This window comes from Herpailurus yagouaroundi, unplaced genomic scaffold, assembly GCF_014898765.1.
Source record: "Herpailurus yagouaroundi ecotype Mexico unplaced genomic scaffold, PumYag 100, whole genome shotgun sequence".
Taxonomy (NCBI): domain Eukaryota; kingdom Metazoa; phylum Chordata; class Mammalia; order Carnivora; family Felidae; genus Herpailurus; species Herpailurus yagouaroundi.
In genome coordinates this window covers 38083112-38097724 of record NW_024412391.1, presented here as the reverse complement: position 1 = coordinate 38097724, position 14613 = coordinate 38083112, and the positions used below count along the sequence as shown (strand labels likewise).

The 14613-nt window shown below is 40.9% G+C and overlaps 1 protein-coding gene across 4 annotated transcripts in view; it reads left to right on the top strand.

Moving 5' to 3' along the window:
- Positions 1 to 14613, top strand: part of BMPER (BMP binding endothelial regulator) — a 252642-nt gene that overhangs the window by 128635 nt on the left and 109394 nt on the right. For all 4 annotated transcript variants that reach the window (XM_040472282.1, XM_040472279.1, XM_040472280.1 and 1 more), the window contains exons 7-8: positions 7047 to 7146; positions 12122 to 12231. In XM_040472282.1, coding sequence (XP_040328216.1) covers positions 7047 to 7146; positions 12122 to 12231 — 210 coding nt within the window. The remainder of the gene's footprint in view (positions 1 to 7046; positions 7147 to 12121; positions 12232 to 14613) is intronic.

The following is a 14613-nucleotide window of genomic DNA, read 5'->3' as shown; positions in this document are numbered from 1 at the left end:
AGATCGTGACCTGGCTGAAGTCGGACGCTTAACTGACTGCGCCACCCAGGCGCCCCCTGACCAGGATTTAAATTGAGATTCTTAGCTATCTTTTTCTTTCTGATAAAAAAAAAAGGTGTGGGGGGGGGAATTTAGCTTCTTCAAGGAGGGAAAGGCTGATAGAATGGGTGATTTTAGTGTTTTGTAGTCACATTAGGCCTGAAATATTACATCTGGGATGGCACAGTGAAATTAAATGTCATTTGTTCAACAATATATGTGGTAGGCAGAATAATGGATCCCCTGACCCCCAAAACATCCAAATTCTAATCCCCAAAACCTATGACTATTACCTTATATGGCAAAAGAGACTTTGCAGATGTGGTTAAATTAAGGATTTTGACAGGAGATTATCCTGGATTATCTGGATGGACCCTCTTAAAAGAGTCCTTTTGAACAGAGGCATAAGGGTCAGAGTCATACAGATTTTGAGAATGTTTTGTTGATGCCTTTGACGATGAAGAAAGGAGGCCAATAGCCAAGGAAGGCTGGCAGCCTCTGAAAGCTGGAAAAGACAAGAAAACAGATTCTTCCCTAGAGTCTCCAGAAAGAACCCAGCCCTGCTGACACTTTGATTTTAGCCCAGGGAGACTGACTTCAGATTTCTGATTTCCAGAGCTGTATGATAGCAAATGTGTGTGGTTTTAAGCCACTGAGTTTATGTGGTAATTTATTATAGCATCAATAGGAAACCAGAGCAATAATATAAACAACAATACAATTGGACTTGGAGACGTTAATTGATGGAAAAAATAAAAGGAATTTGTTTTAGGCTGGATTTTCAAGACAGAGCATCAGGTCATGGTTCTTTGAGTAGGTATGAAAGATAAAAGGGTTTTATTTTTGTCAGTCCAGGGGGGACACTTTTCAAGGGTGATTGCTCAAGATTTTTATGGGTCAGAATAGGTACTTTGGTCAAGCTTTTGCTGACGTGTTCTGGACTCTGTGTGTATAGAATCAAAGTAAAGTTGTACTTTATCACTTGGAAACATAAGCCCATGTGTAGCACAATGTTCAGATTCTTGGGGTAGACAGTTTCCAGAGTCCTCACAGATTACGATGATAAAGCCTGCATTGGTCTCAGCACAGAACCACTTGGTGAATTCAGCGCCATCAACCTCAACCACAACTGCATCCTCCCTTCTCCTCCTGCTGCCCTCTTCCTTCACAAGCCCGAGTAAAAGTGGCCCCCAGCCCCTAGCGAGGTGAAGTAGGGCCTGGCTCATGTCCCAGAGACAACTCCCCCACCTGAGAAATGTGCTCTATCACTCAGAACACACGTCTGGAGCACAGTTATAAGCTGGGATATGTGCTAGCTGCTGGAGGAACTCACAAGGTTAATAAGCCTTAAATGCTGCTTGTTAGAAGCTCGTGTGAGTGACACATTTTGCAAAATGCAGTGCCTTGGGTAGCAGCATTTAATTCATCTGGGAAAGTTATTAAAAATGCAGGTTCCTGGGCTGTGGCTTGAGAAAGCATTGGTTTATTAGTACAGTGGTTTTTAGCTGGGAATGATTTTGTCCTCCAGAGACATTAGGCAATGTCTGAAGACATTTCTGTTTGGTACAACCAGGGGACAAAGGGTGATACTGGCATCTAGTGGATAGAGGCCAGGGATGCTGTTAAACATTTTACAATGCACAGGATGGCTCCCTAAAACAGAGACTTCTCTGACCCCAAATGTTAATAATGCCAAATTTGATAAACTCTGGTCTAGTGAGTAACTCTCACAAACACACACACACACACACACACACACACACACACACACACACACACAAGTTATTATACCATAGTGGTATATACATATATGTCAATGTAGCATGTGTATATGTATATACATGTGTCCTTGTGTATGTAGCATATCTATAAATACATTTCTCTAAGTAGACTCATCACTCATTACAATTTGGGGTGTTCTCTCTTCCATTGTCCACTCTACTCCTGCTCTCTCAGCTGGACAGCTTACCTACTGCCCATCTTTGCTTTGATTTTTTTCTGTTCTACACTGGCCAAGAACAGGGGAGGCTAAATACCAAGACCCATGGAAGTAACTGGCATGCTCTGAAAGCTTACCAAAATAAATTTGCAGGCCAAAAAGAAGCATGGATAAGGACATCCTTTTCCTCTTGTGAAGTTTTTGGTCCCAATTTGCAATTCAGAGTGGGTACTCTATTCACAAATCAGCTTTGTGCCATTCACTGACTGTTATGATATAAGAATTGTGGGTCACACATAATCTCTTTGCACTCAAGGTATATTTCTCCCCTATACTAGCCCCTCTCGGTCTTCTCTCCCCTGTTGTCACCTTCATCTAGAATCAATGGAGAACTCCATTCTCTTCAAACAATTGAACGTTGGGGGGAAAAATCCTTCTAGAATGTGGTTGAGTATAATTGATTGGTTCTAACTGGTTAGAAATGTACTACTCTGCTTCCCACCTCCTGTTGGGGAGCCGACTCTGCATGCTGTTCAGGGGATGAGTGCTATGTCATACGTTACAGTATGGTTTCCAGCCCTCAGTTCTCAATGGTCCTCAGGGGTGGGGGAAGAATCCTGCATGCATATGGCTGTGGTTTTATCATCTTGCATTCATTACTGTATTCAGGAAGATAGATTTTATTATGCAGCAAGACTGCTACTCTAGGGTAAACTTTCACACCAAGCAATTGTGTTCTTGACTAAATCAGCTAAGACAAAAATAAGGGGGTAGAAAATAGACTCGGGACAAGTTTCATGTCTTTCTTCTAAAAACAGCCACTTTTGGAGAAGCACTTGGATATGACCAAATGACCACCTGTAAAGAACAAATGACCACCTGTAAAGAACAAACTAAAGAAAAATGGTGGAAATCGTAACTCACCAGTACTGTGGAAGTTCTCAGAGTTCCTTTCCTTGTTGACCGTATGAGAATAGTGATTAGTCCCTGTGTATTTTAACCATATAGAAATTTTCAAACATTTAACAAAACACATGGGGTCCTAGAAATCCTGCCAGCTTAGAAGGTGAAGTTGAGTGTTGCTTTTTGATATATCAGCACCAACAAACATTTAGTTAGTACCTAAAATGTGTAAAACCCAAGGAGATACAAGGTAAATAGACGCAGACAGCCCTGAAATTATACCAGCTTATCAGCATCCTGTAGTTCACAGTGATTTGAGAAATTCATTTAGATTCTTAGGGCCCATCATGTGTGGTGGCTCTTCCTTTCATTGAAGAAATTTTTACTGAGTTATTTCCTTGAGCCCGTCATGTTCCTGAAGGATATTAGGCTCAAAGGTCCTTGCTGTCACCAAAGTCTAGCTTGAAGGCAAAACCAGTGTCATCTTGCCAGATTAAATTTCTATGTATGTGTCAAGAATACAGGAATATACATGAGAAAAGGAAAGATATGGAAAGATAGAGGGGGTCACTGGGAAATTAAGGGGTGTGGAAGGCTTCACAGGGGAGAAGAGGCCCCAAATTGACTTTGAATGAAGCAGGATTTTTATAGGGGTCAATGATGGGGGAAGAGAAGGAAAGCGGTACATATGAAGAAGATGGAAGGCCTCAGACGTGCCTGGGGACAATAAAAAATATATAATGGACTCTCCTCTCCAGGTTGATATTGTGAGGAAAGGAGATGGGAGAGAAGGTTATGGGGTATCTTGACCAACTAGACTAACTGTGGTAATAAAGATCTAATGCATCTGAGTATTTTATTTTATTTTTTTAAAGTTTGTTTATTTTGAGAGAGAGAGAGAGAGAGAGAGAGAGAGAGCACATGTGCGAGCAGGGGATGGGGAGAAAGAATCCCAAGCAGGCTCTGCGCTGTCAGCACAGAGCCCGACACGGGTCTTGATCCCATGAACTGTGAGATCATAACCTGAGCCAAAACCAAGAGTCGGACACTTAACTGACTGAACCACCCAGGCACCCCACATCTGAGTATTTTAATGCAATTAAATTTATTTCTTGCTCATTTAATAGTTCATTGTGAGTTTAGTGGATAGACTTCCACATAGTGACCCAGGGAAGCAAGCTCTTTCCATTTTGTGCAAAGTTATTGATATCCCCTCAATTCAGGTGGTTATCCATGTAGCAGAGATAGAAAGTGAGAGTGTGGAGCACTGAGTGTGAGAGACCTTTATGGGTCAGGCCTAGAAGCGTGTTATTTATTTCCATCCACCTCCTATAGGTCAGAACGTAGTCAGTCGTAAGGCCTAACTGCAAGGGAGTCTGAGAAATGTAGTGTTGGTCTATGTCAGGAGAAAAAGAAGCAGGTTTTAGTGAGGCTATAGTTGCTTCTACAATTGACTTTTAGCCTGAACTTTATCCCAAATGACAGTGGCAACTCATCCTCCACGTTAGCATGGGGACATGCGCAATGGTAACATAGGCTCCATAAGGTGAGTGATTTTTGTATGTTATATTCACTGCTGTATCCTCAGCGTATCTAGGCCTTAAACAACTATTTGATCAAATAATGAAATGATGGATGGATGTTGGAAATGAATCCTGGCCATATGGAACTTTCCAGGTGGGTTCGTGGAAGAGAGCTGAGGCAGGGAGGCCGGTTAAAAAGAGTGTGCTAATCTGACAGAGCCGGAGTTAGTGCAGTTACAGTAGGAATTAGTACATTTTTAGAAACAGAAATGTTCACTTCTGCTATTTTAACGTTCTTAGTTTACAGCATAGCCACATCTCATAGTTTAACCAGATTCCCTGCTGAGTTGAAATCATAGAAGCAGGTTGTGAGCCGAAATAGCCTGGCACTTTCTTTGGAGGTATTAATTGGAACGCAGCCTTGGGACTTGGGCTGTGCCACGATCCTGCAACCCAAACAAAATAAAACTTGACTAAACCAGCAAACCCAGATTGCAGTTCAAGTTACTTTAAGGGGCTCTTGGGAAACACAAACTGCATTTGTATTATATATGCAAAATCCGCTCTTTGACCTTATTGTAAGAAAAATTACTGGAGCCCACCTAATCTTTTGCCAGCTTTCCGAAGTACTGGACAAGTTAACTCCTATGCAATTATGTAATATTTCATAAAAATTTTGACTTTCAAATATGCTTGAAAAATAGATGCTGATCCAACAAGAACAGAGACTATCAATGAAAAGAATATGTGCTCTGTGCACCTAAGAGAAGCCAACACACAGGCAGCCTCATGTGGCCCGAGGCTTCATGATTTTAGGAAGTTGCTTGCAGATGAATTTTTTTGAAATTAAAAGTTAAGGGAAGCATTCTGTCCTCCCTCTAGATTTAACTTTTGTGGTTTATGTATAAGCTGGGGCAGACCTCGGTGTCTGACCTAGACTCAGGTTATGTGCTTCTGAAGTCTGGTGAAAGGCCAGACTTTAGGATTATGCAGAGCTGAGTGAGGGAACCTCACAGAAAACAGCCAGGGATTCTTAGGAGATTTTTAGTGATTCTTGCTGATCTGGAAATAATGTAAAAACAACAGAAGAGCTTTTTGTGGTATTTTTGTATGTTCTCTCTTGGTTTGGGGAAGAATCTGACATTCGAGTGGCTTAAAAATAATAAATATTTAAAAAGACATAACATGTCCTACCCTTTTCATCCACCCCTACCAAAAAATAAACTGTAATAATAAAAATGGCAAGAGCAGGAAGGGAAACCAGAAACAATGGATGGCAGCAGTATGCTAGGATGGGCATGAATTTGATCCAGACGGCTAACGTCTGGTGTTATTGCATAAAGTGGTGGAGAAGGTGTGAGGAAATGCCGCAGGGAATCTTTCCCTTCTTTACAGTGTGAGTTCCTCATTTCCTGAGGCCCCTTGAGATATAAATTACCGGTTTCAGACAGCGGGTACCTGAGGGTCTACTCCTTTGCTTTCTAGCTCAAATCCCAGAGAAGCCAATCCATTGAAATTCCATTTGTCTAGTGATCTATTTACCAAATCGTCTGATTTTCTGAAAAAAAAAAAAAATTATTCATAAATTTAGTAGCAATTCATTTTGCACAGGATAGTTTTCACATGAACCTTACAAAGGTGTTGGGTGTAAATTGACTAGAAAGCACTATTTTCTTTTTTTTTTTTTTCCTGCCCCAGCTTTCTGAAGATTCAATTACAAGTTGCTGAGGCTGGGAAAACAGACACCTCGGCAGAGGCATCGAGGAGGGGGAGTAGGCGTGTTGCATCTTCAAGTTGTAAGAAAGCACAGAAAGAGGGGAGAGATACTGATGGCTGGAGAAAGGGGGTCATGCTGGGATAAAGAAGGAAGGAATGGATGTCAGAAAGGAGGACAGGAAGGGTGGAGAATGAGGGGCAGGGAAAGATTCGAAAGCTCTAGAACTTCTCCCATAGGCTGCTAAGCCTCTGCCATTCCTTCCAATATCAATCATCTTTTGCCTTCCACTTGTGATAGAAAAGTTTGGTTAGCTGAGTGAATTCAGTGAAATGGTGCTTCTGAATATTGGCAGCATATCCATTTTCAGCGGATTGGCTGCTTCATGAAATCTAAACCTCCGAGAGCCATCCTAATAATACCTTTAAGCAGTTACAGAAAAGGAAGTATTCCTGGAGGAAGATGTCTGCAGAACCTACAGAAAGATGAGGGTCTGAAAGAGGAGGAAAAGCCTCAGTAACGCCCAGAGGACTCCTTTGCTTGCTTGGGTGTCGGAAAGGGAAGCCAACTTTTCCTGGTTTGCCTAAGACTCTCCCAGTTCTTGTACTGGAAGCCTCCAATCTCAGGCCAATGAAGATAGTTGACTAGTCTTGAGAAGGAAAAAGGTAAAGAAAGGTGGTGGGTGGGTGGGGAGAGGTAATACTGTAATAATCTCGTCAGGGACAGTCTTTTCGAGGGTACAGTTCATGTGGCCTCCAGGGAAGGTAAAAGGAAAAAGGATAGTTGGGAGAAATTACACAGATCTGAGCCGTCACCCCAAGGACCCAATACCAGGGAAGACCCTAGGTTTGTTTCAGGTATCTTGATTATACAGTATAAATGCACTTACTTTTCTAAATGTGCTTTTTTCTCTCTCTCTTTTCTTCAGGGAGGCAGGACACAGTGCGTGAGAGAAGTCTGTCCCATTCTCTCCTGTCCTCAACACCTTAGCCACATTCCCCCAGGACAGTGCTGCCCCAAATGTTTGGGTGAGTGACTGTTTTCAGATAAAAGAACAATGTAATTTATTCTTGGGAGTTTCTGCTGAGAGTCTTCATTCACATTGTTATGTTGGGGTTCTCAGGTTGTCCTGTTTCATGGCTTATTAGAAATAACTGCCTTTTCTGGTTATAGGAATGTAAGGTGTGCCTGGTGTTTATCTCTTGTCTGAGGTCTCTACAGGTGTTTCTTTTCTCTTGTGCTTCCTCGTATCTGTAAACCTGGTTCACCAGGCAACTTGGGATGATAACCCCTGATGGCGAGAGCAGTATTGAAGAAACTGTCTTTCATTGGGCATATGACAATTGGTGGAAATGATTAGTATTTTAAAGGCATATGAAATTAACACATGGAAGAATATAGACTAGTGTTACTTTTAGAGGCAAAAGTATGCAGGAGGATGACACCAAAAGCAAGAGGTTTGGAAGGTAGCAATGAAAAGTAGCCAACAGGAAAGGAGAATGAGCTATTTTTTATTGAGCATTTGCTATTTCCTGGGTACTATGAAAATCACTTTACATGCTTTTTCTCATTGAATTTTCTCAAGAAGCTGTGCCGTATAGGTGCTAAGTATATCATTCTGATATGTAATATACATGCTGTGGTTAGTATTATTTCAGGAGAAGGGAGTAGATTCCTAGAAGGTGGCACAGCTGGTGAGTTACAGAGTTGATACCTGAATATGAGTTCCTGTGATTCCTAAGCCCAGGCTTTAACCTGCTGCTGCCCAGCCTCCGTGGTGATGTGGAGAGAGGCATATACATTGCCAGTTGAAAGAGACAGCCTGTGATGGAGAGTCTCTAGGGCAAGAGATCCTTTAGGTCTTGTTTATAATCCGAATGTCAGCTTCTTACACATGGTCTTCAAACTCTTGAGTTAGTTGAGGTCAGACTAAGATTCAAAGAAAAGTAGCCTGACTCAGTGTGTGAATACAATAGAGCATCTCCCACTAAAATCCTCCAGCAACCCCACTAGAATCTTGAGGGATCTTTGAGGAGGCTAATACATTTCCGAGTCACCCCTGGCTTGGTCTCCTTCTGCTGTTTTTCTCTTAATTCTCCTTCTCCTCCTCCTTCTCCTCCTCCTCCTTCTCTCTCTCCTTTCTTCCTCTTCCAACTCCACTTCATCTTCCTCTCCTCCTCCTCCTCTTCCTCCTCCTTCAACGCCATTTTGTACTTGCAGGGACATTCCCCTCCAGTCTTTTCACATTCTGTGGTGCTACTGAATCAAGACTTGTGTAGTAGATTTTACTGAAGGTTTGTGGTCAGTGAGGGTGATTACCTTTTAGTGGAGCACAGTGAACAGCATGAAATGGATCCTTAATGGATCCTCCCTTTGTTCTTAAGAGGTCTCAGCTATTATGACTGTAGGAAAATGTCACTGTGTATCTGGGCTCCAGCGTCCTATCAGTTACTGTCCACACCCTTTTTTCTGAATCTTCTCTCCTTTCTTTCATAGCTTGCTTTTCTCAATTCCAGAATCTCCTGTTGATTGATTTTTTTCACTCCCAGCTTATCACAGCCATAGTCTAAAGTCTGTCTTTCTACAACCAACTTGTTGAATAAAGGTATCTTGTTAAACTAAGGCAGTTTTCTTTTCTTTACAGGATTCACCTGTCAACCCTTCATCTAATGTTTGCCCTCTTGCTGCATGTACACACACACACACACACACACACACACACACACACATGCATGTAATACTTTTTAAGTAACTATGAAGTAATTAAAAGAACAAAAGAAAATTGTTTATACATGCCTGATTAAAGACATTTCCACTGATATGTGTGCTTCCTGGGTTGCCAGTGTGTGCTTGTACTCCTGGAATAGAGTTAGCCAGTTCACTGTTGTTGAAATCGTCATGCTTTTGGTCATGGTGGACACAGCATTCCATCTGAGCAGGAAAGTCATTACAGAAGAGGTGGCATTTGGGGCCTGACATTGAAGATAAGTAGACTTGATTAATGCTTTGAAGCCCATACTATGGATGTGCTGAGTCAACTCAGAAGCTTCTCATATGAGGAATGGCTGTTGTATTGAATGCAGACTTTTCTGTCCATTTGTGGTCATAAGACAGACTACAAAAGGAACAGTAAGTCTTAGGAAACTTAAAAATCTTAATTCTCCTAAATGAGACCGTTTTTGGTTAGGCTAAACCCCAGTGGGATAATGTAGAAATGGCTTAAATTAGGCTGAATGTGGACTCTCTGAACCACTCTTTTGAATGTTTCATCTTAATTTGGGGCCATGATGACTTTGGAACTACAGTAAGATTTTGTGTTCCTCGGGGGTAAAAAGAAATATACCCACACAACAAAAGACAGAAAGGAAAAAAAAAAAAAAAGGAAACACTAGGAAACTTTCTAGATCCTGAAATCTTAGACTAATCAGACTTTTGGCTGGTTGGACACCAATTTGCTATGACATATTCCTTTGACAGGATTCATTTACATGACATACCTTAGCCTTTTGCATTGCAACATTCTCTAGCTCTCTTTTTTCATTTTCAATGAAGAGACTCATCAGAGGTTTGTGTATACTGAGCACCCAATGTACCTCTTAGAATGACACAGCCTAGGATCATATTTGAATCCTACCACCGCTAATAACGATAACACTCATCATGTGCCACTTATTGGGGTTGTTTAGGGAATTCCAGGCTCTATGATAAAGACTTTACATCAATATTTTTAGGTAAAAATTATCTTTGAGTGATAAGGTAAGTAGTTGGTCATATTTTTTTCAGGGGGATATTATTGAAGAGTCTTTTTATTTGGTGACCTACTAGTGCATCAGTTCTCCAATCTATCCATCCGTTTGTTCACCTACTCATTCATCCATCTATGCCACAATATTGGGTACTATAAATGTAGTAAAAGCTCCAAGCTATGGGAACACAGGAAGGGGCAGTTCATTCTAAGAGGTGAAAGGTCCTCTGAGGAATAATGTGGAGCTCAACCATAAAATGTATTTTCATTGGTAGGGAAAGAAGCTAGACTATATTTATGTATCTATATCCTGCCTCTTGCCTAAAAGGAATTAAGGTCACTTATAAAGTACATGAAGCACATGTAGATGAAAGATAAGAAAAAGGCAAACCAGGTTATCCCAATCTTTAAACATTGCTCAATTGAAACAATTGAGTAGATGGCCTGCACACAGCTTTCTGATGCCTCAGGGCCTAGAGGAAAATCCAGAGAAAGGCAGAATTTTGTATTTTGCAGGCAGTCCTCTAATTTAGTCTGCAAACTTCCACAAGCTTCAAGAAACTCAGGACCTGGGGGTGCACGTAAGAATGCCTGTCTTAGTTGGATTATTAATACTTGCTAGGAGCAAATACAGTCATTTAGTTAGATTTTGTCTAACCACGAAAGGGTTTTTGGTTGCCTACTTTCATATTAGCATTTTATTTATTTATTTATTTATTTTTATTTTTTTCATATTAGCATTTTAGGCAGAGAGGATGGTATGTTACTGCAAGGAGGCATTATTGTTACCATTTTACAAGTGAACTAAGTGAGGCCTGGAGAACTACTCAAGGTCACTAGGGAGTCCATACGTGGGACCCAGACTATAACTCACTGTCATCTTTTGAGGCAAGTTTACTTCTGGTAGTAAGAACCAAGGTAGTAATTTAATTCTGCATCTATACCGTATCCTAGCCTTGAAGTTGACTCTAACAGGAAGATGGCGTTTTTTGTGATTCCTGTTAATGGTAATTCCAACAATTTGAATTCTGAGAGTGGCATTTAGTATGTGCCTGTAGGTATTTTCAGCATTTCACTGGGCCTCCTGATAACTAGAGTTTACTTTTAATCTTTCTATAAGAAGAAAGAGTGTGGAGGTGCCTGGGTGGCTCAGTCAGTTAAGTGTCCGACTTCAGCTCAGGTCATGATCTCACGGTTCGTGAGTTCAAGACCCATGTCGGGCTCTGTGCTGACAGCTAGTTCAGAGCCTGGAGCCTGTCTTTGGATTCTGTGTTTCCCTCTCTCTCTGTCCTTCCCCTGCTCGCTCGCTCGCTCTCTCTCTCTCTCTCTCTCTCTCCCCCAAAAATAAATACAACATAAAACATTTTAAGAAGAAAGAGTGTGGTTGTAAATCTAATGAGTGATTATGAATCTTCATCTTCTTAACATGTTGCTTGACTCAAGCAACATGTCAGGGATGTTTTTATATGCTCCAGGGAGTAGAAGCTCGCAATTTGAAAGAAAAGATGAAATTGGATTGCATTCTTTGTTTGGGGTTACTTTTTGGACCTTTTGATCATAAATCAAATCTTCATATCAGGGAAAATCAAGCTAATTCTACAGAAGTGTGATGCCTGTGAAAGCTTGGGCACTTGACATGTGGGTTGGATTCTGCCTCTATGTGCATTTTGAGTTAGTGCCATCCTTTATACCAATGGACTTGTAATTTCTCCAGCTGAGATGCTATATCATTGGTTCTCCTTTTCACTCATTCTAGTCCTTCTTGGAGTAGCTTGACTTCCTGTGCCTCTTCCCTGCCAATACCTACTTCCTGGATAATTTTACTTATTCTTTAAAATGCAGTTGAGGCATTGCATCTTCCAAGAAGTCTTCTCTGTCCTCCCTGTCCCCACAGTTCCCAGATTGTCTTCTTTCTGGAACTTATCATATTGTTGTATTTAAATCATTTTTGTGAGTTTGTCTCACCGGTAGACTGTGAACTCCACGAGGGCAGGTCAAATAGATCTGGTCATCTTGGTTCACTATGATGGTAATAAAGATTTGTTGAACTTACAGGATTCAGTGTGGAGTCAAGCTCTTTATAATAAAAACTTTCTAAATTAATTACTCCAGGGAACATCTGGCCGAGGACTATTTTTGTGCACCAGATTTACCTGGTCTTGTGAGAATGTTTAACAGTCCTGTGATAGAATTGTTGATGACAAAGTGGGAAATCCTGGCTTCTGTCTTGCATTAACCATGCTGTTGCTTCCCTCTAGGTCAGAGGAAAGTGTTTGACCTTCCATTTGGAAGCTGCCTCTTTCGCAGTGATGTTTATGACAATGGATCTTCATTTCTCTATGATAACTGCACTGCATGCACCTGCCGGGTAAGGTGGTTCTGAGGGGCTGTGATCTGTGATTGCACTGGGGACGTTACTGTTAACTTTATAGCCAAACATAATGATCTGTCATTTATTGGAAGGAGGCATTATCAATTCCATTTTACTACTTGAAATCATGCTTAAGGTTGTAAGGACGTTCAAACATAGGACCCAGATTACAATTCACTGTTACCTTCCCAGGACCTACAAGTTAGCTTCTGGAGGTGAAAACTAAAGTCTGAGGGACTGTCCTAAGGTATTTTCTAAAATCAGACACAGAGTGTCTCTGGCAGCGTTCTCTGGTTCTAACTATCTGAGATGAGCTCCTTAACATACCACATAATAAAAATGACTTTAATCACATTCAAGAGAAAAGAAAGGCAAGGATTTACAGTTCATCACAAAGATAAACCTGGTAGTTCGAGAGGGGAGTATTTATGTGTTGTTCATTGTACCATTTCTTACTTGAAAAGTAAGAAAAGCATTGCTTGCTTTTTTCAAAAGGAAACAGAGGCCTAATGACTGGTAAAGAAAGAATTCCGCAGCTCCAGAATTTTAAAGGAATACACGGCCCACATTCATTGACTGTGCTTATACAGTGATTTTTTTTTAAACCAAGAAGAGAACCATCTTAATGGAAGATTTTAGAATCATTCATTAGTGAGTTAATGCAAACATCTGTGTGACATGAATTTAGAAGAATACATTTTGGCGGTGATGGTTGTTGTTTTGTCTTTAATAGCTAAAGGGCTAGAGAGGGAAGGAGGAGAGTTTTGCTCAATGTCAGCTCTGAGTCAGTAGCTGAGATTGGAGTTCAGAAGTTCCTGATTACTTGAGGCATGCTTTGTTAAGAAGCATGCACTACTTCAGGGAAGTGGCCGAGTAGGGGCTGAACTGTCTGTTCCCTGGCACTGAACACTGAGTATTTCCCAAGCCTGAGAATACTTTCCTGAGACTCCTTCCTCTCTTCCATGGTTTATATTTTCCTATGCTAAACCTATAGCCACTCCTTCTGTTTGCCTTGGCCTTCATCCTCATGACTTCTCTTCCTCTCCAGGAATTTCACAGGTTATAGCTTCCTCTTGAGGACGCTAAACCTTTGGTGAAACATATCACATCCCCAAGTTCTCTTGATTGCAGGAAAGCCAGACGTCCCACGGATGGGAATTTGTTATGCTTGCACTGCTCTGGGTCTCATGGATTCTTTGAGAGGAGATCAGACAGTATTTCTCAGTGCTGAAAAGAAGTGTAATTAATACTGTTCCTTCAAGATATTTGTGTGTGTGTGTGTGTGTGTGTGTGTGTGTGTGTGTGAGAGAGAGAGAGAGAGAGAGAGAGAGAATGAGTTCACAGTCATCTTTGGGAAATTGGATGTTTCAAGAATCAGGCTACAATCATTTTGGATAATCATTATTATTTTCTATCTGCTTGGAGCTTCCCTCTCCAGCATCTCCACCCAGTGCCATGACAGGTGCAGGAAATTATTTCATAGTACTCTGAACACAGAGTCTTTATGGCGGTGATTTATTTTTAAAACCAATTTTTAAAACACAGAATCTTTGTGCCTTCATATTTGATGATTCCTCTACCTTGAGCGACCTCATCTTCTTTCAATTTGAATAGCAAACTCCTCTTCATGCACAACAGCCTCTCTCAGATGTTAGCTCCTCCCCTAGTGACTGACTAGGGGACTCACATAAGTAGGTAATTGTCCCTCTTTTCTGCTACCTCTATACCTTTACTAGTTCTGTTAATGACATTATATTGCAATTTAATAGTTCACATGGTTCTCTCTTCTTTTGGCCTGTGAGCTCCTTGTAGACAGAAGCACATCTATCCATCTCAATATTCTCAATATTCTCATTGCTTAAACTAGTGCCAGGCATATGATCTAATGGGTGGTGTGTGTGTGTGTGTGTGTGTGTGTGTGTGTGTGTGTGTAATGAAAGCTGGTGTGTCTACCATGAAGTATGCATTACTTGAGAGCTAGTATGTGTCCTTGTTTTTCAAACTAGAAATCAATACGTGCAGTTTGGCAAAGGACTTTTTTTCCCCCAATTAATGAGTTGACCTATAATAATTTCTATGTGCCAGAAACTGTGCCAAGTACTTTAAATATTTCATTTAAGCTGCACAATAAACCTGAGAAGTAGGTTTTTGAAGATGAGGAATCTGGGGCTCACGGAGATGGATTTGCACAAGATAACATACCTAATGGATGAACTGGCATTCCCCCCTGGTCTTGTCCAATGCTGAGTCCTATCTATTATCTGATGTGGTAGAACCTTAAAAATAAAAGACAACCAATGCCATTTTCTTAAAAGGATCATCACATTGTTATATTAATCTTAGATGGATAAGTCAGTAGGAGTATAGGAGATAATACCA